Consider the following 24597-nt stretch of genomic DNA (forward strand, 5'->3'; position numbering starts at 1 on the left):
AATGCAGTAGGTTTTTTTATCCAGACCACATTTAATCTGGTGTGAAGCACAGTTGTGTTACTGAATTCACTTTTGCTTCTAGGTGTCAGCAACAAGGGTGAGCGTGTGTTCAGGACTGGAACATGGTGTGCTGGGGTGTACCAAAGGCAGGTACAGCCAGTACTGCTGCTTGTAACCTTAATAAGGGAAATGAATGAGCATGTTGCTAAGAAAACAGATAAGCTTTTTTTGTTACTTTTTAAATGCATCCTTCCATTCCTCAGCTCTATTTTCTACTTGAACTTTCTCTCCCACGTTGTTAGAGTGTTACCTTAAAGAAAAGAGGAGGAGTCCATCCTTACGAAGGTCTGAGGCACAGGCAAGGCTTTATGGTTTGTAAGATCCTTGTACAGTCCTGTTTGTAAGGTCTTGGCTTAAGCTTTGCTATTCCATTTGCTACAGCACTGCATTAAATACACCTTTCACTTAGAATAGCTACAGACCTACTTATCACATGAAGATCTTTTAAGAATAATACACCTAATGTTTATCAAACATTGAGGTCTTCACAGTACTGCCAGCAGGTTTGGGGCCTATTTCCTGAAACCTCTCACTCCCCAGAACAGAAGTAAAAAAAAACAACAACCCAAACAAACAACCAGTGAAAAGGTCATTTAATATGAAGGCTAAGAAAGTAAAAGTGAAGGCAATACATAGAATAATTGGAAAATTATGTAGCCAGTATTGAGACGTGAGAGGTCTGAAACTGAAAAAGGTCTCACTGGGGAAGGGCAGAAAAATCTGCAACCAGACTTTCCCTGGGGGATTTTTATAGCTGTAGAAATTGAGCCAAATAAATAGTCTGAATTCAACAGTGTTGCCAGGGGCTACCACAGATTCGTTACTAGCTCTATTTTCCCCACCTCATAATGACCTGCTTGTCCCAGGCAGAAATACAGTTCAGCAAAACTGCAAGCTGAGTGGAGTTTGGTCAGTTTTACTGAAACTATTTCCTGAGCCAAACACAGGAGTTGACAGATACTGTGTTATGTTTTAAATGAAGGTGGGTAAGAAAGCCTCCTAGCCAAATATTGCAACGATACTTTGATCAAGCAGCAGGCAAATCCTCTATTACCCAGACCAGCCCAGAACTCACGTCTATCTGGCAGCATTTTTCTCCATAAGGGGCAACACAATAATGGGTAAAACCAGTCTTTCCTAGATTTCACTGCAGTTACAGTGGACTATTGCATTGTTAGTGGAATGGACAGAGAATATAGGTGTGTAAGTGTACCTACATGGGTTTTTTTTTGCATATGCAAATAGTTACAGCATAATTCACAGACTCTCAGAAATGCAGGCGCCCCTGGGGAAGGGAAGGGTAACCCAGCCGGCTGGAGGAGAGCCCAGGGAGTGGTGTGCACTGGGAGGGCAGCAGCCAGAGCCAGGAGCAGGTTTGGCAGCTGGTAAAGAAGGTGCTCAGTTAAAGCGTTTGCTTGGAGAAACAGGCTCTCTGCAGGCTGCGCTGGGAAGCAGGGAAAGCCCAGGCCTGGTTTACCTGAAGCAGCTGTGAGGGGAAGAAATCGTTTGCTGCCTTGAAGTTGCAGGCAGAACAAGGGAGGCTCCTGGCTCTCTGAGCCACTGCAGTGTTGCAAGGGACAATTCTTTACAAGAATAGGAAAAAAAATTAATTTATTTAATCTGTGAATTTACGTTTGAACCATGATCTAGCTCGGCATGAAGAACCTACCAGCAGACAGACATGGTCAGGTTTTCAATTTTCTTGTTGATAGATTCTGGAAAAATCTCAGTTTTGCAATCTCGATCACCAAATGACTAATTTATATTTTGGATCCACCATGCATGCCCCATTTCTAATTCTTGAGTGAGTTCTTGAGAAGAGCTGGCCAGGAAATCTTCCTAAAATGAAATTCTCAAATGGTGACCACAGCCACAGTATATTCAAACACTGGTGCTTCCCAAGCAGAGCGACTGAACCGGCACCTGTATCATCAAAGGGATGTGCACTCAAACTCCATTCAACTTCTTGGATAGTGCTTAATAAAAATTTTTTAAATGCTGGAAGCCCACAGAAGTTAAAAGTTAGTCTACATTGAATTTATGAAGAACATTTAAATAATTTGGGTTTTCTCTTTTTTTTAAATCCATCAAAAATATTTGCTGTTTTGCTCTCTTCTCCTTTTTCCTCTCCATCAGGTGTTTTAGTTCCTCATTTCTTTAAAGGAGACAAAACATCCAGGCCTGCGATAGACTCAAAAATTTACAAAACTAAATCCTAGGTAAAAATAGCACAGCTTTACTCAAGATTTTCTCTCATACACACTTGCACATCTCTATTTGTCCGCAGTTATTCTCTACTGAATGAAGAGCTGTTTAGTTTGCTCATAAACCTTAGCAACCTGAAACTCATGGGGAGACTTGTCTACTGGATCAGGGGGCCAGCTCCAAAAGCGAGACACCAGTTTTACCATCATTTAGAACTCATCTGTTCTGTACAAAGAAGAATAACATCAAAATATGGTTAATATATTGATGCCACAAAAGAGAAAAAAAAAATCCCCACTTTGAATTGTGGGATTTTTTCTTTATGAACAGTGTAAGATGAAAGTGAGAGAACATATGCAGTAGCAGAGCTATTAGTCATTATACTTTATATATTTATGGATTTATGTTACCTATTTAAATATCCTTAATTCTTGTATAAGCAGAGAATATCCCTCAAATACATCTTGGGTCCTCCACAAAATTAGGTACAACATTATCTCATTTTGGAAAGACAGGCTGCAAATGAGTTTAGCTAACATGCATGGTTTAGTAAAAGTCTGAAGGGATGGGAATAATAATGACAGCATGAGTTCCTGCCCTTCTGAAGGGTTGGGAATAATAATGACAGCATGAGTTCCTGCCCAGGGTGACAGGCTGTAGCTAACATCCTGGATTAAGGGGCGTCGCAGTTTTGCCTGGCTGGGTCCTGGTAGAGAAAGGGGAGGCTGCAGGGGTGGCTTCTGCAAGAAACAGCCAGAAGCTCTCTGCAGCCCCAACAGAGCAAACACCAGCCAGCTCAAGGCCGGGGTCACTGCTGACAGAGGCCGAGCCCATTAGTGATGGTCACAGCACCTCTGGGAATCAAATTTAGAATGCAAGCAGCTGCATTTTGCCACCAAAGAGGAGTTTGTGGGAGACTGTCTCCTGTGGGTGGGACCTCACAGTGCAGCAGGAGAAGGGTGTAAGGAATGGCCACCCCCAGGTAAGAAGAAAAACAGTTCATGAGGAACTGACTGAAACCCCATTCCCCCATTCCCTGCCCCTCCATGTGCCACACTGTAGGGGGAAGAAGGGAGGGAAATCCTGACTGAAGTGAAGTCTGCTAAGAAGGGAGGGGCAGAGGGAGGTGCTTTAAGATCTGGCCACGCTTCTCATTACCTGACTCTGATGTCACTGGCTGTGCAAGGCAGTGTCAGCAATTAGAGAGTTTTCTTTCCTTTATTCCATGTTGAATCTGTTTTCCCTGTGACACTGATTACAGAATGATCACTCCCTGTCTTTATCTCGACTCCTGAGCCTCTTAATATATATTTTCTCCCCTGTCCAACTAAGAAGGGGAGTAATAGACTGACTTTGGTGGGCATGTAGTCTCCAGCCATGGCTAAATCACCACAGACCACATTACTACTTCAAGAGAAGGTGATTAAAAAAATAGAAATTAAAAAATTAAAAAATTTCTTTGAATTAGAAACATGAAAAGACAAAGCCTTTCATCAGTATTAATTATTAGTTTGAAGTTGAAATAAAGTTAGGAAGTTTATCAATGGAAGAAATGCAAATGAATGGTAACACCAAAGTAACATCACCTAATGCAGAATTGTCAGAACAAACAGAAAAAGAACTTACTGGGTTAAACAAACCAAAGACAAAAATCAAGAGTAAGCGAAAACGGATGAGAAACAGAGTGTCTGGATTCAGCATTCACAAAAGAGCCCCACTCCTGATTTCATCCTGCTCTCTTTTCCTGTGTTCAGAGTTTCCGCTTACAAAAGAGGTAACAGAGCACCAGCTTTGTAGGATGTGCAGCAGCTGACACAGAGGAAAATGAGAAGGGTGTCTAGACAGCCTCAGGAGGGTGATCCTGAGGGTACTTTACCCTGCTTTATCCCTGTCTGATTTGGCTTTAGGAGCCCAAAATGCCTTTTTCTTTCCAGGACTTGTTAGAAGAGACCATGCAAATGACTTAAATGACTGGGTGGCAGTGTCTCCTGTGTAGGTTCATGTCACTAATTTCATTTGGTTTTGCTCACATCACACTGTCTGCAGCCGGGCACTGAACCTGCCTGGCAACCCTCCCGTGCACCAGAAGCTGGGAGGGGACACAGCTGGGACAGCTTATCCACCTGACCAGGGGCTTATTCCATACCATGTATGGTGTCATGCTCAGCAATAAAAGCTGGGGGGAAGGAGGAGGAAGGTGAGGTTTTCATTGTTATGGTGTTTGTCTTCCCAAGTCACCATTATGTGTGATAGAGCCCTCCCGCCCTGGGGATGGCTGAACACCCACGTGCCCCTGGGAAATGGAGAATGAATTCCTTTTCTTGTCTTGCCTTTGCATGTGGCTTATTACTAGTCTGTCTTTATCTCAACCCAGGAGTTTTCTCATTTTTACTCTTCCAAATCTCTTCCCCATCCTGTTGTGGGGCATGAGTGAGCTCTTGGTGGGGGTGCTTAGCTGCCTACCAGGGTTAACCCACAATATCTATGAGATGAATAAGAAAACCAAAAAGTTCTACATCCAACAAGAGCTGTCAAAGATAAATTCTTAGAGATACTTCCAGGCTGACAGAATGGATTTCAAATCCACAACTACTGAAAACTAAATAAAATACTGTTTATTTGAAAGGACACTTTTCCAAAGGAAATTGTTTTCAGAGAAAATAGCAGCAGCCAGGAATTTTTCTTTCTGGGACTACAGTAATCATTTAAATATTGTTACTTTGCTGATGGACCAGGTTCTGGGAGCAGGGTGTGCATGGTCAGATTAAATTCCATAAAAGCCACCAAAACTAACTCTTCTAGTGAAAGAATATCAGACCAAATTTAGTGGATCAGCAATGTCTCACTAATTTTTACTGAAAACCAAAAATAAATCTGCACAGTGTTACAGCCAGTTGCTTTCCCCTCAATGATTTTCTTTCCTCTTCCAGTGGTGATGGTGTAGGAAGTTGGTGAATGGATAACCTGAGATCTTTTATTGCTGTTTACATCTACATTAACATATGCCACTGAGAAACCTTCAGGAGATGGCAGCTTCTCCAATGAGAAGAGAACCTGTGCTATTTGAGGCAAGTTGTTGTTTTGGGATTTTTAACACTGCATTTCTGGTCTCTGTTTATCCTCTTTGGCATAGTTCATATCCAATTCTGTCATTTCTTTCCTGCAGCTACTTTCCTCTATGAAACACTGTTTTCTATATGACCCCCTGTTGCATCTTGCTCTTTCTGTATTTAATTTGTTTCCTTATTCACACCTATGATGTCTCAACTCATGCTTACTCTGTTGAAGTCACTGGGAAATATGTAAATATTTTCCCCCTAAATTCATGCAGCTTTCCTCCCTTTTTCCAGCTTCCTTTTTTTGCTGTTTGTTCCTTTTTTCTTCTACAAACTGGCTGAGATGGTTTTATTCTACCCTGAGTGAAAACCAAATTAAGGTACTTGTCTCCAGGGATTCCATCACCTCTTTAAATGAGGAAAAAAGAACACTTGGAACAGAGCTGACCCGCGCTTCCTTTGAATCAGGGCTCCAGGCGAACAGGGCCTGATGTGTTTCAGAAGCTCTCCCCAAGGAAAACTGGAATTTGGAAGAACATTGGAGCCTCAAGCAGAAAGATATCTGTAGCACTGCCTTCCCCCTGGTCATTTCCCTGGCCTGTCCTTTCTTCCCTTATTGTTCCTACCCCAGACGGATAATTTTATCTGTGTTCCTTCTCCTTCCCGCTCCCACCCTCCACACACACTTTACAAAGCCCAAATCTCACATTAATATCCTCTGTATTCTTTAGGTTGACTGTTCAATGCAGCATCAGTCATACTTCAGATGGATAAAGACACAGATGAGGTTTTTGAGTCTCAATGGCTTACCAAAGGCCTGTCACATGAAGCCAGTACTTCATGTTCTGAGTCACCCTCTCATGGTGGGGATGCTGCTTCATCAATCAGGACTCAGGGAGAGATGTGGCAAGTACTCTGTGGATTCAGATAAGGCTCTGACATTTCTGATCTCAATTTTCTTTTAGCTACTTTTATTTCTGTAGTAACTTGTGACTTGGGTAAACAGGTAATACTGGGAGGAGAGCTTATGTTTTTTATTGCTTCACCTGAACTTAATTCCTTTGAACAGTGTGGCTTGAAATCCCGGAGCTTTTCTGACAGACCAGATACTGTGTACCCAATCCAGTTGTCTTCCTGTAGCAGCCCACCACTGAGGCCACATTGGTCATCTCAAACATGGAGAAAACAATACTATCTGTAGTTGTCATTTACTTCAAGACTGTGCACAGGTTACTAGCTAGTGGTAGGTCAGGGATGTGTGTCTGTTGGTCTGTGGCCTCAAGGCATTTAAAAATAATTCAGAAATAATGCTATGCTGGATTCAGATTTCCTGTCTGTGATACAGAAGTACTGGCTGCAGATGCCGCTCCTTCTAACTTTACAATCCAAATATGATGCAAACTATAGTGATAACACAGCACAGTGCCTTCTCATACCTAACATAATTCTGGATGTAAGACCACTTAGTCCACTGAAGCCAACAAACACCTTGCTAACAATGCTACTGTATGCATACTTAAGCACATGAAATCAGTTTAGTAACATTTATGAATTGATTGTTTGAACTTTCTTCAAAAAGACATGAAATTTGAAATGGTATACAGTTTAAAAAAATAAAACCCCACTAATTTTGCCTTGTTATTCCTGTCTTGCCAAGGCAATTTCCACACTGGAGAAGAATGAGGATATTGCAAGTGTACTTGTAGATTCAGTGTTGTAGAATCAACAACAGCCAGCAAAGATACAGCAAAAAAGCCTGTACCAGTCCACACATCTAATGTGCTAATATGCACTATTAGCCTGGAGAGGTTGCTTTGCCTTCCGCAAAGCTGTATGTGACAAGGTTATCTTAAGTAAAGGAAAGCAAAGAGGAAGAAAAAAGAGGTGGTAGGCTCAGTTTGTTTAATTTCAGGTCCTTGAATTTGGCAGAGCTCAGCCCAGCCAACTACTTCAGCTCCTGCTGAATGGACAAACCCAGAGGGTCAGTAGAGGGACTGTTGAGAGAAGTCACTCTGTGCATGCAGTGAGTGGTTGTTTCTTCTATTTTTGGGGGTTGGACTTGATGATTTCTTGAGGTCCCTTCTAACCCCTACAATTCTGTTACTCTGTGATCCTTGAATGGGTGGATCTTTCTAGCAAAAATAACTGTAGGAAATAAAATGTGTTTTAAAGTGGCTTCAGTATCTTTGCGACATAATTTATTTGGGTGACAGTGTGTATTCTGCAGCAGCAGAGCATTAGTCAAGGCAAAGACTGCAGAACTGTAAGCCAAAACAGTGCAAACAGGAACAACTAGCATTTTAATTTCACAGTGCCGTTCTTGGACCTTCCCTTGAGCAGAGGCAACTAATCATACAGTTCAGCATCTACAAGTGAAATAGGTAGCAATTTTTCACTAGATATTGCCTTCTACCAGGAAGCATTTTTTAAATGGAAGTTAAGTTATGCTACAAACCATGACTACAGTTTCATTATTATTTTTTTTTCCTGATTGCAGACCTGGAAAGTGAAATTATTTCTTGAATAAATGATTGCTTTAGTAGGTTTGCTGTGTTTTTTGGGTTTTTTTCCACTTGCACAAAGCCACCGGCTTGGCATATGGCAAGACATCAAAAGGAAATACAAAAATAACAGGAATCAAGAAATATCAACCAGCGGGGTGGCAGACCAGAACTAGAACAAGCTCCAACACAACACCCATATCATAAGCATTTCCTTCTGTGTCCTTCAGGTACTGATGTACTGAATGTAAGCCCACAGAGGGGAAAGCCTGCACTAAGGGGCAGGTCTGAAGCAAAGAAAGGGTTAGAAAAAATTTAAATACCTACAGTAACAACACAGTGGTCTAAAGCCCTCCTAAGTTCCCCATATACCTGAGGGATTTATGAGCTCCCTTGTGAACTAAGGCCCTTGTTTTGAAGCTTTGTAAACATTCAGGTAAATGCCACCATCTGCTTGCAGGGCAGGCTGTCTTTTGCAATAGGAACAGGGTGCTTGAGGGGGATGGCAGGACAGGAGGAAAGGGACAGCTAGTGAGAAGTAGAGCATCTAATTTCCCCTTGCTGATTGGCTTAATCTGTGGCAGGTAACACAGGGACACCCCTCTTGTCTCCTGAAGTAACTGTGTATGAGGATACAGTTAACAAAGTCTGAGACCTGTCCTTTATTCCTACTAGTGACACTAGTAGTAGGAAGTTGACGGGCATTATAACACACAAAAATTAAAAAATACTATAGCACCAACCTGAAAATCTGTGTTTGTAGATGTTGTATGTCTAACAAAATACACAGCTGGCTGTGTCACATGCCTTCAATGTTAGCAAGTTCGAATTTTAGAGAATGCGATTTTACCAGCCCAAAGGCTGCCTGTCAGAGGGCAGATGAGACACACAGAAATCGGGTGGATCTAAAAAACCCCATCCACAGCACACTTATTTCAGAGAAAATGGTAAGGAATTCTTTTATTGTTTTTTGTTATATGCATGTACATCACACATCTTAAATATCCAATTGCTCAAGAGGACTAGAGAAGGGGTTGAACTAGATTATCTTTCCAGGTCCCTTCCAAACCAAGCCTTTCCAACTTTTCAAATCCATTTAATGGATGAGATTTTTACTCAATCCAGTAACTTCCAAACCACCACAGAACTCATAACATATGGGACTATTTCCCAACTCCGCATCTTTACTTACACTTGAAAATCTTCCTTGCATTAAGAAGACCAGATTTCCTTTATTTTTCCAATAGTTGCTTGGAAAACACAGAGTGATGAGTCCCAACAGCCCTGCCAACTGTGCTTACCAACTACACCATAACTCTGGCTGTTTCTCTGGAAAAGCTGTGGAAACTGGTAACAGATGAGATTGGTACAAATGCCATATGAATGGCAATATGTGCCGGTGTGAATGCCGTGGGTCACATCAAAAGAAAGGTTAAAAGAACGAGCCATCTCCAGGACACAGCTCCCAGGTCACTAATCCCAGCAGTAAAATTGAGGAATCTGGTATTTTTATGTCAGGACCCTTTAAGACCTTCACTCTGGGAAGACAAGAGGTTGTCAGTGGAAGATTCAGCAGGATGGAAACAAGAGTACAGTGTATCACAGATACCATATAACTCACCAAGAGAGCAAATGTGCACATCAAACAACAGAAAAAAGTGGCCTCAAATTTTTCAAGCCTGAAGCAAACGTGACTCGGAAGTGAAGGACTGCCCAGTAACAGCTACTAACTCCTAAACTGTAGGAATGACTCAAAATCCCCACACTCAAAAACTAGTTTGCTGTCTGCTGTTTGCAGTAAAAAAGGGAGTGGGGAAATGATGTGGTCTTGGTAGCCAGCAGCTCTTCTCCTTTGTGCTGCCAACAACTAGTCATGGTCAGGCCACCTTGGGAATACACCTGGGAACACACGTTCTGGTGCTTTTGAGCATGAGGGTGTCACAGTGTGAGTGAACACGAAGCCTGTGAGAGGAGGAGCATGATCAGCTGGGATCAACATACTTGGAGATTTTCTAAATAAATACAGTTTCCTTTCAAAGTATCTTGCTTTTAGGCTGCTGAACTGGGTCTCCCATACAGGAAACAACTCAGGGTCATCAATTTCTGCTTTAGCTCACAAGACGGAGCAGAGAGGAATATAAATCTTGGAGAAGCAGAGAGTCAGAAAATTAACAGAGTCAGGAAATGAGTGATAATGTTAACTCAGTGCATGGCAATGGATTTCCCTTTCAGCTGACATACTTTTGTTTTATGCCACTGAAATGTGCTGAAGACTTACTTAATGACAAACCTCCATTGAAAATCCATGAGAAACCTTTTTTTTTTTCCTTTACAGCTTTTTTACAGATTTTTTTTCTTGAGAAAAATGTTAAAAGATGTCCCAAATATTCACAACATGGACTACTTGGATACTGTCAGAGAACAGGAAGGTGCCAACACTTACCACACTAGGATTTCCTTTCTTGAAAATAAGGCTCCCGCCTTACTACTTACCTGCAATTTCAACTTCTCAGTGTACAAATAGCTTCATCTATTGCACCAGTGTTCCCAGCTATAAAAGCCATTAAATCAGCACTCTAAGATCATAAGTCAAATTACTGGAAGACTTAAATTGCCAGGTGGTGAGGTACCATGGCTCTCCCAGCTACAGCATTTTAGTGGAACATAAGGGTAGCCTTTCCAACCTCTGAGATTTAGGGTATAAATGATTCCATATTACTGCACATTAGAGATCAATTCCCAACAAAACATTTAAGCTGTAATTAAATTATATTGTGAGTACATCACCTGGTCCTTCATAGGTGAGGAGCCACCCGGTCCTCACTTATGGGACTGCCCCCACCTGGAATACTCTGTTTAGCCCTACAGTCCACAGTACAAGGACATGGACCTACTGGAGCAAGTCCAGATGAAGGCCATGAGGATCATCAGAGGGCTGGAGCACCTCTCAGTACCTGAAGGGGACCTACAGGAAAGCTGAAGAGGGTCTGTCTGTCAGAGAGTGTAGCAACAGGACAAGGGGTGATGGCCTTAAACTGAAAGAGGGTAGGTTTAGGTCAGATATTAGGAAGAAATTCTTCCCTGTGAGGGCGGTGAGGCCCTGGTACAAGTTGCCCAGAGAAGCTGTGGCTGCCCCCGCCCTGGCAGTGTTGAAGGCCAGGATGGATGGGGTTTTGGGCAACCTGGTCTCGTGAAGGGTGTCTCTACCCATGGCAGGAGGTTGGATCTAGGTGATCTTTGAGGTCCCTTCCAACCCAAACCATTCCAGGATTCCATGACATGGAGACAAGATAATAAAAACCATATGACAATTACGATTCCTGAAGTCTAGCAGCACTTCTTTTGTATGACATGACCATAATTAAGTCTGCTTTTGAGGCTCAATTTAAGCCCGAAATTATCAATGGTTAAGATCTGACAAATTACCATATTTGTTACCTCACTGGCCAGTACTCCAGGTTAGCTGTCCAAAAGTCAGCCAGGTTTACTTAGTGGCAGTATAAATGGACCCACTTGACAGAGGTGTAGATTGGGACAGGAGTGGGCCCACGGTACCAGGTAGGTGAGAGGACTGAACACCCACCAGCTCTGACTCAGCCAGTGCAGTCAGTAAGTCCATTAACCTCCTCAGGGTGTTTTCATAATCTGTTTCTGCCCTGTAGCTTCTGTTTTCTGCCGACCACATGATGTGGAATGAGACTTATCTATGCATTGGATTTTTTGATAACTGCATAGACAAATTTGAAGAGCTGCTCCTGATACTGTTTCTAGTATCAGCAAAGCAAGGATTTGAGTACGTGGAGGTGAACTGACTCTGTTTCCATCTTTGGAAGGACAGGTAAGGAATAGAAAGAAAAATATTCATAACTATACAGAGAACTGTGATTTGAAACTGCCAAGTGTTTCTGTGCGCTCAGTGAATAAAGAAAAAAATCTTGGAGCTGAAAGGACATACTTCCAGTGGTGGGTTGAAGTTCTTTATTTCTGATTGATATGCATATATACGCATACAATGATATTAGATACCCTTGTATTGCTTAATCTATAATTTAAGTCAGCATAGGTCTTTTAACAAAAAAAAAAAAAAAAGAATTTGCAACTATTGATTTATAGTTGATCTGAGCACTCTGATAAAAAAATCTGTATATAAAAGATTATATCTGTGCAATTATACGTACCATATTCCTCTTTCAACAAACTACTGATTTATTAATATTGATACTTTATTGTTAATATAGAATTGCAGTGTCATAACATTAAAAAACTTTTCAAAATATATTAATAAGCAAAGATAACCACACCTTGATCTTGCAACCATTTTTTTGCACCATCACATTGAAGCCTCCCCCTTTCTTTTTTCTAATATAACATTTGGCTTAAACTCCTTCCATCTCAGATTGCCACTACTTCTCCGCCCACACTGACCATATTAATTCACGTATAGGTTCGCTGTTCAGTTATTTCACACAAAGCCTTCAGAACTAAATTCAGCTCTGAGCTGATGTCTACCACCACTAAGAAGCCCACAGATCTCTTACACGCTGCTTATGTCTCACTAAGTGTGTAAATACTTGTGCCGGACCTGCTTTGTGAGCTTCTCTCTTAGTGAACACTCCCCTCACTGGCAGCATAACACATGTCATCGGGCTCATTCTAGGTGGTTTAAACTACAAGTTCTACAGAAGATACGACTTCATGCTACTAAATGCTTTTAATAGTTTAGATCTAGGTGAAGCTTAGTTATCTGGAAGTTAATACAAATATTATTCTGTACATAAAACATTATCCCCAATATACTAAGTGACAGCACTTTTATAAGGCAGACACAAGCCAAGATTCAAGGTGGAAACTATCAGAACCTAATTTAGGGCAAGGTTATAGAGCAGCAGCAATAATCAGCAGGATTAGGCCCTCCCTTTCTCTGCAGGGGCTAACAGAAAGATGCGATGCAGCAGGCTAGCTAGCAGGACAGAGATAGAATCCACCACCTGTCAGCACAGAGCGAGGACTGCCGAGGTGCAGATATATTCAGGTCGGATGCTGGCAGTCAGAACAGCATTTGGCAAGCTCCTGCCCTTCCAACAATTTTGTCAGTCCTCACTGCAGCAGCTGAACCACCGTGCACATGGTGATGGATGCTTGCTTCCTCGCCTGCAGACTACCTTGCCAGCACAAGGTACAAAGTGACGGAGATGGAAATGTGCAAGCCATGGGGAAGGGGGGTGGGGGGAAGAAAAAAAAAAGGAATCTTTTAAATAAAGGACAGGGTAATTTTCACTCTCAGTTTAGATCCTGCTGAAAAATCAAGGGTCAGGCTGTCCTGCCTTTTGCTTAAACTTTATGCCCCAAGAAAACTCCAGCTTGTCTTCTCTTTCATTAGTAATGGGAGTGGAAGCAGGACTGGAGTTAGTGCACACATAAAAAGAAGGTACAAATTGCCTTTGTGGCATCTAAGGACTTGTTTACAGACAAAGCAGAAAACCCACAGATGTAATTCTAGGGCATATGTGAAGATAATAATATTTCAGAGAGTACATAACTATTACTTCTGTTAGGGCATCCCAAAAGGCAGGTGAGTCAGCAGGTTCGGACAGTGCATGCGTGTGTCAGCCGGGGAAGAGAAAGCATTAGTCATGTTCCTGACTTCTGACTTTCTAAAGCAGACAAGCAGAATTCACCCAACAATTATTTTTAACTCTCTTGCAAAAGAACGGTCTGGGAGACTGCAGACCTTTTCCCATGAACACGAGGACTTACTGCAGTGTCTTTTGCACCAGTACATAGGACAGCAGCAAGCAAGAAACATTTAGGGTTGGGATTATTTTTTCCCCATGTTTTACTGCTGTGTTCTATGACACAGACAACAAACCATGTTGTAATACTTTTGAAAAAATGTATTTTATAATAATGCAAAAGCATATTAAAATATATATGCTTTTATTGTAAAAGTGTATTTTAATATACTTTTAAATCATTATTATTGAAAGATATCCTTTGAATAATACTTTGACATCTATTCCTAACAAATCCATGTGACTCCCAACTGCAGACTTAGACATTTGACCTTTAGTTGTCAGTAGGAAATGCAAAGTATTTGTTTTATATTCATACCATTTGCAATGGGAATTAGGATATCATTTGAAGATTCATAATTTTTTTTTTTGAAGTTCTGGAAAAACAGATTTAGAAAACAACAGCAACAAATTAACGCTTCAAGGCTTTTAGAATATATGACAATCATTTACTGGAGTAGCTGCTTCTATAAAAGCTGTCCTTAAAATAAAGGTACAAAACTAAATTATTAAAAAGAACTAATTCATTCCAGTTACTCATTTGTCCTCTGGGAAGTCTGTTTGATGACTAATTTATTTTCTTTAGTATATCAGTCTTTCCTGTGACTACATTAAAAAAAAAGTCAGTAGGGTTAAGTGAACATGGAAAGAAGCAAGAAGCAGAGAAATTCAAGGAAGTCCTGCGTAATTTCTTGAATTATTTTTAAACAAAAAAGTTGCTGCTGCTCTGTGACATAACCAAGCTAACATTTATTGTAACAATAACTGTTCTCTTCAGCTATGTATAAACACTAATAGGCTGATTGAAAATGAAATAAAAATTCATATCCTCATTGACTTGTTCATGAGAGACACTGTTGATACAATGGTATTCATTTAAACAGAAACTGCACACACAAGTAGAAACCAAGGCTAGATGATACAGCTTTGCTAATGAAAACTATTTCTGAAAACAACACAAATAACCAGGCCCAAATTTCTTCTGTTTCCATGGCAACAGGATTGGCTTTTTCGGTCTTCTTGAATTGCTGAATGACATGGAAAAATCATAAACCAAATAAAATTAACCCAAATTGCCTCTTGCACACAATGGTCATAGATGTCTGGGTGGTAAAAATCCAAGTGGACCCTCTTCAAATGCCTGGCAACGATGCTTTTTTATTTCAGGGTCATGTCAATGCTATATATTAAAGAGAAAAAACAAAACAAAAACAAAAACACAAAAGAACAATAAAAACAAAGAAATCAGTGCTATGAAACACATGGCTAGTCATCCCCAATAAGGTGTAGACCATCCTCATCTCTCATTTATTTAAATGCATCGATGTAAAATGATTTACACACATCTCATCTACTATCTACTGAAAATATACACCTTCATGATATCCATTCCTGTTTTACTGAAATTAATAACCACACTCCCAGCAATTCCAATCTGTAGTAGGCACTAGATTTGGAAAGACGCCCTGGTGGAATTTCACCAGTGTGACAAGATATGGGTGCCCCTAAAAATGTTTCTAAGGGTAAAGTAGTGCAAAGCACATGTCATCAAATACTTCAGAAATGTTCTTTAGATAAAGGAGTTGTCATCATAAACATTGCATCAAAATGCACGTTTCCTCACCAAATACATACCTATTTAAAGTCCCCTCAGAATTTATGAACCATTAGAGACTACACAGGGCTTTCTCACTGTGAATTATTTCATGATGAATGTTGACTTTTTTTAAAGTCATAAAGAAGTGCAAGAAGCTGAACAAAATGTAACACAACAGAGCATGACAACAGACAAAAGCTTATCAAATAGATATGAAAAAGACAACAGAACCAGACTAAGGGCTGGACAGACTCCAGAGAGGTTTCAGCAGAAAGTGTACAGAGGAAAAGTCTGTGTAGAACTGCTGCTGTCGTTGTGGAGGCACAAGTGTCTTCTGAAGAAATCACACCAGAAGTGAGTGGTATGACCAGAGGCAAATTACTGCTATTTCTTAGGACATGTTCATATTGATGCAGAGAAAAGAAATAGCGGGACTCAGTGTTAATTTGACTTCACCTATATTTATTTAAGTTAAATAAATTGTCTTCTCATATTGTTTTTTAGCTGGCCAACTTCTCTTTTGAGAAAAACAGGAAAATTGTTCAAGCCACAAAAAAAAAAGCAAAATTGGGAACAAGTCTGAAGCATGTTATATATTCTCTGTTCTTAGGCTTTTAAAAAACTGAACAGTTCTCACACTGACTCACAGTGTCTGAAGAAAAAAAAAAAAAAAGATGCTCAGAGATTTTACATCAACTGCTACAGGAATTGGGAATTTTGCTTATGGTTGTAACTGACCTGTCAGTTTTCTGAACAATATTCTAGTGTGAGACACCAGCGTGTTTCTACCTATCAGTCAGATGGGTAAGGGGTAGCAAAGCCCCCAATAACTCCTCCTCTGTACACGCTGGCCAGGAATACACATGATGCTGCAATGGCTGGTCCTCCTTACGTGCTATCCTACCAATACCCTCACTGATGCACAGTAAGAACAGTGCAGGGTTCTCCATTTGCATGCTTTAGTGACGATACCAGACTGAGGACCAGCACGCCAGAGGACTGATGCATTCCCATTTCCAAGGGAACCAGTGCATCTTTGAAAGGAAAAGTCATAAAGATACTGGGGATTTAATCAGGGAAATAATAATGAAAGAGACTGAGAAGCACATAAAAGCAAAGTGAAGAAGACATCAAGTGCACGACCTGGAGATCTAAGTAAAATGTAAGACTTCCTCTGAACGAGCATGGGAACTTCACCACTTTAGTTTTACTTGAGGATAATGCACGGGACTGTCTTCACTCTGACCACGTTGCACTGTTTCTATCTCTTTTACACATAACTTAACCTGAATATCCTCAGGCTAAGAATTCTGCCTCTGCTTGGGAGCGGTCAAGGGCACTTTAAACACATCTGCAATGCAAATATAATAAATCCTAACTTCAGTGCTCTTTCTGCTTGCCTATGTCGAATCGAGTTCCTGAAAATAGCTGTACAAGCATTTACGTCTCCAGAAACCTTTATGGAGTCCACCCAGCCTCAGTTCCTAGCGGCGTGGATGCAAAAAAATGTTAAAATGTAATGACAATATTAGGCATAAATTCTTACTCCTGCTCCACTGAAGCAATTTCTGGATCATTTGAGAGGCAGCTAGTTCTGGGCACAAGGAAAAAAGAGGTAGTAGTAAACATTTCTCCTGTGTGCATTTCTTTCTCTTTTTAAACATGACATCAAATTTGGGGGATGTAATAACTAACTGTAGTGAGTATCTTTGACAGTACAAACACACAGATGTTATTGATAGGAATGTCGCAAACTTAGTGCTTGCAACACAAATTAGTTCAAGTAATACATTTTTTTCGCTGTTTCTTTAAATTAGGGAAGGAAAATGCACTACAGTGGCTTCATACATCCAACAATAACAATAATTAGTCATGCCTCATATGAATATTTAGTTCCCCTTTCACTTGCCAAGCTGCAGCCTGCAGTCTTCTAAAGGAAAGGAAAAACCAGAAAGCAGCTTTCTTGCACAGTTTTCATCATCATATCCTACAATGCACTTGAAAACGTTTGAATAGAAGGGATAGAAGTTGCATTTCAAGGTTGGGTGGGCCTCTTGTCTTTTGTTCAACAAAATATTCAGGTGGCATCAGATAACTACTTATGTGAATTTACTGTTTCTGATGCAGTCCAAGCACTAGAATCAAAAAGCAGTGGTCAGCCTTTAGGCATTTCTCTGTGGTCGTTTTGAAAGCTAGTCTCAGGAGAAATGGAGGGAAAAGTGTACTGCTGAAGAAGAATTTTAGAAAATAATACAACAAAGAAGCAGTGGTAAGATGATAATTGCACAGCACACTTTCTAAACTCTGCTGAGTGAGTCAAAAACTGTGCCCTCGCAGTTAAGGATACCTGTGCTCCTTTACACCATGCTGCCTCAGTATGTTACAGCCAAGGCACGGAGTTACAGGCTTCAAGTATCTGGTCATCAGCTGTTGCTGATTTATTAAAGTAAGGGTACGATTATTCCTTACTGAGACCAAAGGGTGCAAAAATGGGCGGCTTATAGTGAGAGGGGAAGTCAATTCACAAATGTGGCAACTTACACAGTCATTGAAACTACGAGCCAATCGCTGTACCAAACACATAATGCACTTCTGCATTCAATCTATTCCTGTGAAACAAGTAAATATAATGCCAGCATCCAGCTGAAAGCTATCTTACTTAGCTGTTTCTGAAGCTTCCCTCAGCTCTTCATCCAGTCTGCGTGAGTAAAAATTATTGACATAAAGAAACAAAGAAGCAAGCAGAGCATAAGAGAGCAGCAGAGCAATAGCAGAACATAGTGCATGCATCTAAAATACACATCCAGTACTACGCACTGACCCTAAAGCTCTGGAGTTCAGAATAATACCACTTATCCTGTGCTCAACCCACCTTTAATTTATAACTCCTTATTTAGCTCATTTGGAGGCAGGAACATAAAAGCGGCAGGGATCTGAGGCATGCCCAGCGGGCAGAGCTGAAAGCATTCAGTTGCTCTGTCAGATAGTATTAATCTAGCTGCAGCCTGGGCCAAGTCAAGGACGTTTACAGTTGAGTAAGTTTTATTTTGCAAGGGAGGCTGATCTCAACAGCTTGAAGGGGAAAAGTAAAGATTCCACATCATTGCAAGTCCTCTCTCATTCAGCTGTTGAGGTCACCTGTGGGTGAGAGGCTGTCGCACAGGTTCACTCTGTTATGAGCAGCAGCAGGGGCTAGAAAGCAAGTTTTACCTCATTCTTCTCTTAATACACTTCTCTTCATCATACCTTACAAGATAAGAGTGGGTGAAGGAAAAGAAAAGACGTACAAGTTCATATGATACAACAGGCACATTGTATCCCACTGCAGTAAAAACTACCAAACAACCCCACGACCCATAATCCTGTGTATTTTCTGCAGGTTGGATTCCTCATGGCCATAGGATTGTTCTTGCCAGTGGTGCAATTACGAAGCTGAAAGCTGTATTTAATTTAATTTCATTTCACTATAGGAATTTTCTCAATTTGCAGCAGAAAGGGAGCAGTCAGCTGCACCCTGCTCTCCTCCTCATGTCATGGGATGGTGCCCTGAATTCACATACCCACTCCGTTTTCATACCACATCTTCAAAATGCTTGCCACCAATGGGCACACTTGTCACCTTTACATTTCTTTTTTCTTCAGCAAAATTATGATCTCTCATTTGACTGCTGATCACGCAAAGTAGGCAGATCTCTAAAATGTCTTCAGCTCTAAGTCCTAACATTTCTGTGGTACTGCTGTTGTGATCACTTCATTCTAAGTCCACAGAGAAGAAAAGATGGCTGTAACACAAATGTGTGTAGTGCTACAGACAGCATAACCGGGAAACAGCATGGAAGCAGAGAGAGAAACACACTGCTGCATCAGGTTACTGTCTGTATCAAAGGGAACTGTAAGATATCAAAATGCTCACAGGAATCAAAAGAGGGAGGGAAGGAGGAGGAAGGGGTGGAGAGAAGATGAAAAAATTTTAAGGATGATGGAATGTCCGGGATGTCTTTTCAGGGGACCATCAACCGCTGTGCTCTACACTCTTGCATCACTTTTCCTCTAAGGAAGTCACAGCAGCAAAAAAATTTCAGTGAAAGGCCCTATGATCCCTGATTTCACAACTGTAATTTAGCATTTTTACAAGTACCACTGCAAGAACTGAGCTTCCCACTTTCTTCCCAGAATTACACCCCAAGTACTGGAGCAACCTGATGATGGAAATTATGCTGCTTTCACTACTACTGTGAGGTCAGTGTGACAGCTCCTGCCTGGGTTGAAGAGATCTACAACATCTCCAAAAGAAGTGTTCCTCACACCTAGTTACTGACAAACCATAAGGAAAAGACAGATCTTACTCGTGTATTTACTCATCAAAATATTTTCTATAACAGAACGTTTGCCTGTTCAAAACCTAGGGCATTTGATAAAAATGTGTATTTTATCAAATTGTTATATATCATGCAATATATGTAATATACATAATATAAAAAATAGATTAAAGTAATAATTTTTTTAAGGATTCCTGAACAGCTTATCTTTTAAACAGTGACCCACATGAAAACCATGAATGATTTCCAAGGTTTTCCCTCTTGGTATACCATTTCAGTCTGTTGGTTTGGGGTCTGTAAAAAAAGCCAGTTGAGGTGAGCAATTCAAATCACCTTCCTACATCTTTTTAACACATATATCTACATGTTAACATATTTTATCATATATGTCTATTTATAGAGATATAGACACATGTAGAGATATCTTTCCTTTAGCAATACCTGCATTTAAAAAATCTTCACACATAAGAGGCAAGAACTATGACACATTCAGTGGTTCTGGATTAAACCGTAAAAATGAACACGATAAGGAACAGTAAACCTAGGGACTTTTAGTGGCTTCTACTGAACATGCTATCTATGAATTATTGTTTCAGTTCAAAGCTCTGTACAACTAAAACTTAAAACCACTCTTACTTAAATAGTCGGAAAAGTTATGGGAAAATATAGCGAGGTGATACTTGTGGAAGGGTTCAACTTTTTTGTGTGTTTTCTTTCTGGGTTCTGATTAGTGAGTCAACAGTCTGTTCCAATTTGGATTATATAATCATAGGGTTGATGAAGCCTGAAAGTTTTTCTTCATTTTACCACCACTATCATTTGGTCCAGTATAAACCCTATCTCCTCCAATAAACATTGGTTCAACTAGGAGCAAATATTTACAGTGGTTAGTGTTTCCATTGTACAGTGTTTTCCTGCTTCTGAGTTTAACAATGGAATTTTTGTGGAACAAAGCATTCATAAAAATATCCAGGAAGGGGCTTTCTGTCTTCCTTACAGAGTCTGAAACACAAGTATTACTAGTTTGTGAAAACAGCTTCCATTGTAATACGTACACACTTATGGTACATGACTTACTTGACAATACTCTCTGGTATGTCCACATATTCCATTGGAATCATCTCACGAAGCTCCGCCAAGGTGTTGACATACTGTATCTTACTGCTGAACTTAGAGCTGAAATGGAAACATCATGTTATTGACTTTCCCACAGGGATCTTTTATGATACATTTTAAAAAAAAAAAAGGCAGGGCAAGTACTTAATGTAGTAAATAATTAAGCATTTTGTTATTCATATCTCAATTATGGAGTTCAGCTGATCATGGGCATACCCAAGTTCTACTGAGGCTGAAACCAGGTCTAGACTTTTTGCTGATCCTTCCTGAGGTCGAATCACAGTATTTAGGGCAAGATTAGAAATTGAAATGCCTACATACTAGGCAATGTGATTAGTTTTTCAGTTCAAAGGAGAGGTGTTAAAATTCTGAGACGAATCAAATCCCTTACAGCATAGCTACATGTAAAAAGGCATGGGAAGTGTTCACTTAACATGGTCATCATGAATTAACATCAAGTGATCGTGATGAATTAGCATTTATATTTGACACTGATTCTTAGTCAAACATAATAAACCTGAACTTCCCCATTTGTTTAGATAAGCCCAGATCTGATGGTGCATGTACATTTCTATTCTTACTGCAGGGTCTCCTTGTGAGGAAATACTTCCCTTGATTATTTCATCTGTGCTATATGGTCATTTGTTGTGTTTAAGAAATGATCATTTGGATAGAGGCTAAACTGTTCAAAAAACATACTTTAAAAAAATAACATTTAACCTAAATCATTTCATATGTACTAGCTTATGAGAAAGCCTGTGTACAGGCTTCCTTAACACATGATTGGAAAAAGAAGTTCTTGTTTCGTTCAGATTCCAGAAGAGGCATGCTACTATAGTGGTAAACTTCCTATTATTTAAATATTTCCATCAAATGCCACATATCTTTCACAGAAACATGTGTTAGGTAAGATGTTAGGTTTCTAATAAAACAGCTAAGATGATCTCTAGCGTAAATATCTGGTCCATAACGAGTACCTAAACTCTGTAACTACTAGCTCTTTTACACTGTGTATTCAGACAACTGTTTAGGGTTTGTCACTTGAGACCCAGTCTCCACTGAATGCCCATGCCAGTTTTTGAGGTAGAATTGACTGCAGCACAACCTTGGTGTCCCGACTGTTATCCCTTGCCACTCCATTGCCTTTCACTTCCTTGATTCCTACTGTTTTGTCCCACATCTCAGACGAAATAGAATTATGTTGCTCATCTCAAATCATGTTAGCTATGTCACTGAAACCTCTGCTCGCCTTGAGAACAATTCATTTCTTACTCTGAAATTCCTACTGTGCATGTTAGTGGTTTGGTGAACAGCTCTGGGGCTAGCAAGCTAAGCTACAGCCGTCGGCTTTCGGCCTAGTCAAGTTTCTACCTCCTTACATTGCTTGTTACTGAATTGACTCACTCCTTTCATGTCCCCTGGAATTATTTACTCAGCTTTTTCATCTTTCTCATAGTGCTCTTCTGTCCTTGGTGAGGGTTTAAATATCTTACCTCATCTTCCACAAAGGTCACACTGGCTGTGCGTCCTGCCACCTTTTTTTTTAGCTCCTATTTACACTCCACTTTTTTCTTGCACAGAGACTCCATCTACTCAGCTGAAATGTAGAGCTTTAATTCATCGTCCATTGTGTGTGTTTTTGTACTGCCAACTTGCTCAGCCAAACTATTTATCAAGGTTAAAAGGTTTATGAGCCTTTTCTCCTGTTTGGCAATGCAGAACCTCTAGTCACCAAGCTCAGTATGGCCATTCCAAACACATGACTTGAAACAGACATGGACTATTTGATTTTTTTTAAAACTTTACCGCCCACCTTTCCTCTGGGAGTACATAGGATGACAACAGAAATATCCCAGACACCAAATGCAGCTCAGTGAACCCCTGTCATTACTGTTGACAGTTCCAAGCATTGTTCCCGTTACTCTGGTATTTTCTAATACCATGTAGACAGTGACAGTTAAGACACCACATCTGAAAGAAGCAGCTGCATTGTGACACTGCCTGTCATGTTCTCGCAGCGATGAGACAACTCATGTCCTTCCCCATCCCAGTGTCACCCTGTCAGGACAGAGCACCCTGTGACAGACACCTCTGATGTCCTCCTCTGCAGCCCCAGGGCACACCTCCCTGAGGTCTGTCGTGAAGTATGTTATTCACTGTGTGACTTCTGTAAGCAATGCTTCTTGAAGCAACTCTCTCACACCTGCCAGTCTGCTGTCCCAGATATCGGGATTTTAGCTGCACCTTTGCTCATCTTCAACAACTGGTGAGGTCTTCAGGGTCTGTAACTTTTTTTTCTTTTCTTTTTTTTTACTAATCAAAGCATTTTTTCTGGTGGCATTAAAGCTTTTTTGGATTCAGAACTCCTATGCATTCAAACAGCTCCGGGTGCTGGCAGTCCTCTTGCATGAACAGAAACTGCTCTTTGTAAACCCGGAATTGTAGCTTAATCTTGTCCTGTAGCCAGGAATTTTTTTTTACGAGGTGATTTACCATTACATGCAGTCTCCTTTCCTCCATGCCTTTTGGCTGCGCTTGGAACACAGACAATTTTAAGGGACCACATTCCCAGGTGCCGTGGTTCAGCCCCAGGCAGCATCTAAGCACCATGGGTGCACGCTCACCCCTCCCCTGGGAGGAGAAACGGCCAAAGCCCCTGGATGCAGGCGGTTAGTGAGAGGGCAACAGCGACAGAGCCCGGGGCAGAACGCGCACACGGTGGTAACACAGAGCGCTTTCCCAGCCGGAGGAGGTGGTAACACAGAGCACTGCTCTGATGCAATGCTCGACAGCCCTCGGACTGCCCCGGAGCCGCGCGGACCGGCCCCTCCCCGACCAGCCCCTATTACGGGGGTGTGATGTCACGGGGTGTGGAAACAGCCCGGGGCAGCTCGGCTCCCCTGTGCTGCCTGCCTGGTGAGGTAACTGCCCTGGTCGGAACCAGGACACCAGTTCTGCATACCGGCTTAGGACTGTCACGCCTGTGAAGGCTTCCACTAGGTACTCACGTAAATCATGGGGGTTTTCCCACTTCCAACTGTCAAAATCCCAACGTGAATTGTAAAATGAGCACTATTCAGGGCAAGATTAACTAGCAGCCACATTTGATGATTTAAGGTGCTGCTTCTGTATCTTCAGGGACTTAGAAATATCACTGGTACTCACCACATACCTTATGAAAGGTCGTGTCACAGCCAGAATTGTCCTGATAAACCATGATGGATGAACAATAATAAATGATTTCAGGTTCTTCCGTAATCTAAATAAAAAAGAAATGGCTTCTTGAAAAAACAAAAACCCACAAAACATACAGGAAGACCATATACAGTGGGCGCTGTCATACTGGTGAGTTACAGAAAAGGAGGGTGATTAAAATAATGCCGGTGGTTCAGAAAGCAAAATATTACTCACCTTCGATCAATCATCTGGTAACATTTTTTCATCCAGCCCAGTCCAGGCATCCTCCTCCTTGGTGTTGCTCCATTCAAGTATACAATCATATAGTCTTCAGCTACCATCAGCTCTAAGGTACTGATCACATAGCTGATAGATGTACAGAAGAGAGGACATGGCATTAGGCACCTAAGCCCGAACTAAATCAGTCTACTACGAATAAATCCAGGTAGACTAAACAATTTATGACAAGACAGTATTTTCCTTTAAAGCAGAACAGACCATGCCTGAAAATATGTTAACTAGAAAACCCCACATTTTTGCTGCATCTTCAGAAATACCTGGTTTCCTTAAAAAGACAGTTTTATAATGAATTTTTGATTCACAGGTGACTGCTTTTTCTGGAAAAGGTATTTAATCATGAGATCCTGCAAGGGAGAACATGGCAAGACCATGCGAGGTACCATGAACTTCTGAAATGAACTGTTAAGAAACTTGCTATTAATTGCCATGTTTGTTCAATGCAAACCCATTGCGTTGTCCAAAAATACTTGTCTG

General features: G+C 40.9%; 1 protein-coding gene across 2 annotated transcripts in view; it reads right to left on the minus strand.

Annotated features, from left to right (window-relative positions):
• Positions 1-14645: 14645 nt before the first annotated feature.
• PRUNE2 (prune homolog 2 with BCH domain) overlaps positions 14646-24597 on the minus strand; it is a gene marked incomplete at its 5' end in the record, with an annotated part of 139819 nt that continues 129867 nt past the window's right edge. The window contains 7 exons of one of the 2 annotated variants that reach the window (XM_084278901.1): positions 14646-14794; positions 16758-16805; positions 17871-17909; positions 18422-18457; positions 20608-20706; positions 23819-23905; positions 24058-24189. In XM_084278901.1, the coding sequence (XP_084135027.1) occupies positions 14773-14794; positions 16758-16805; positions 17871-17909; positions 18422-18457; positions 20608-20706; positions 23819-23905; positions 24058-24189 (463 nt within the window). In that variant the 3' untranslated portion in view covers positions 14646-14772. The remainder of the gene's footprint in view (positions 14795-16757; positions 16806-17870; positions 17910-18421; positions 18458-20607; positions 20707-23818; positions 23906-24057; positions 24190-24597) is intronic. The other variant, XM_084278902.1, reaches the window with a different exon arrangement.

Source organism: Gallinula chloropus (genome assembly GCF_964237585.1).
Source record: "Gallinula chloropus genome assembly, chromosome: Z".
Classification (NCBI taxonomy): domain Eukaryota; kingdom Metazoa; phylum Chordata; class Aves; order Gruiformes; family Rallidae; genus Gallinula; species Gallinula chloropus.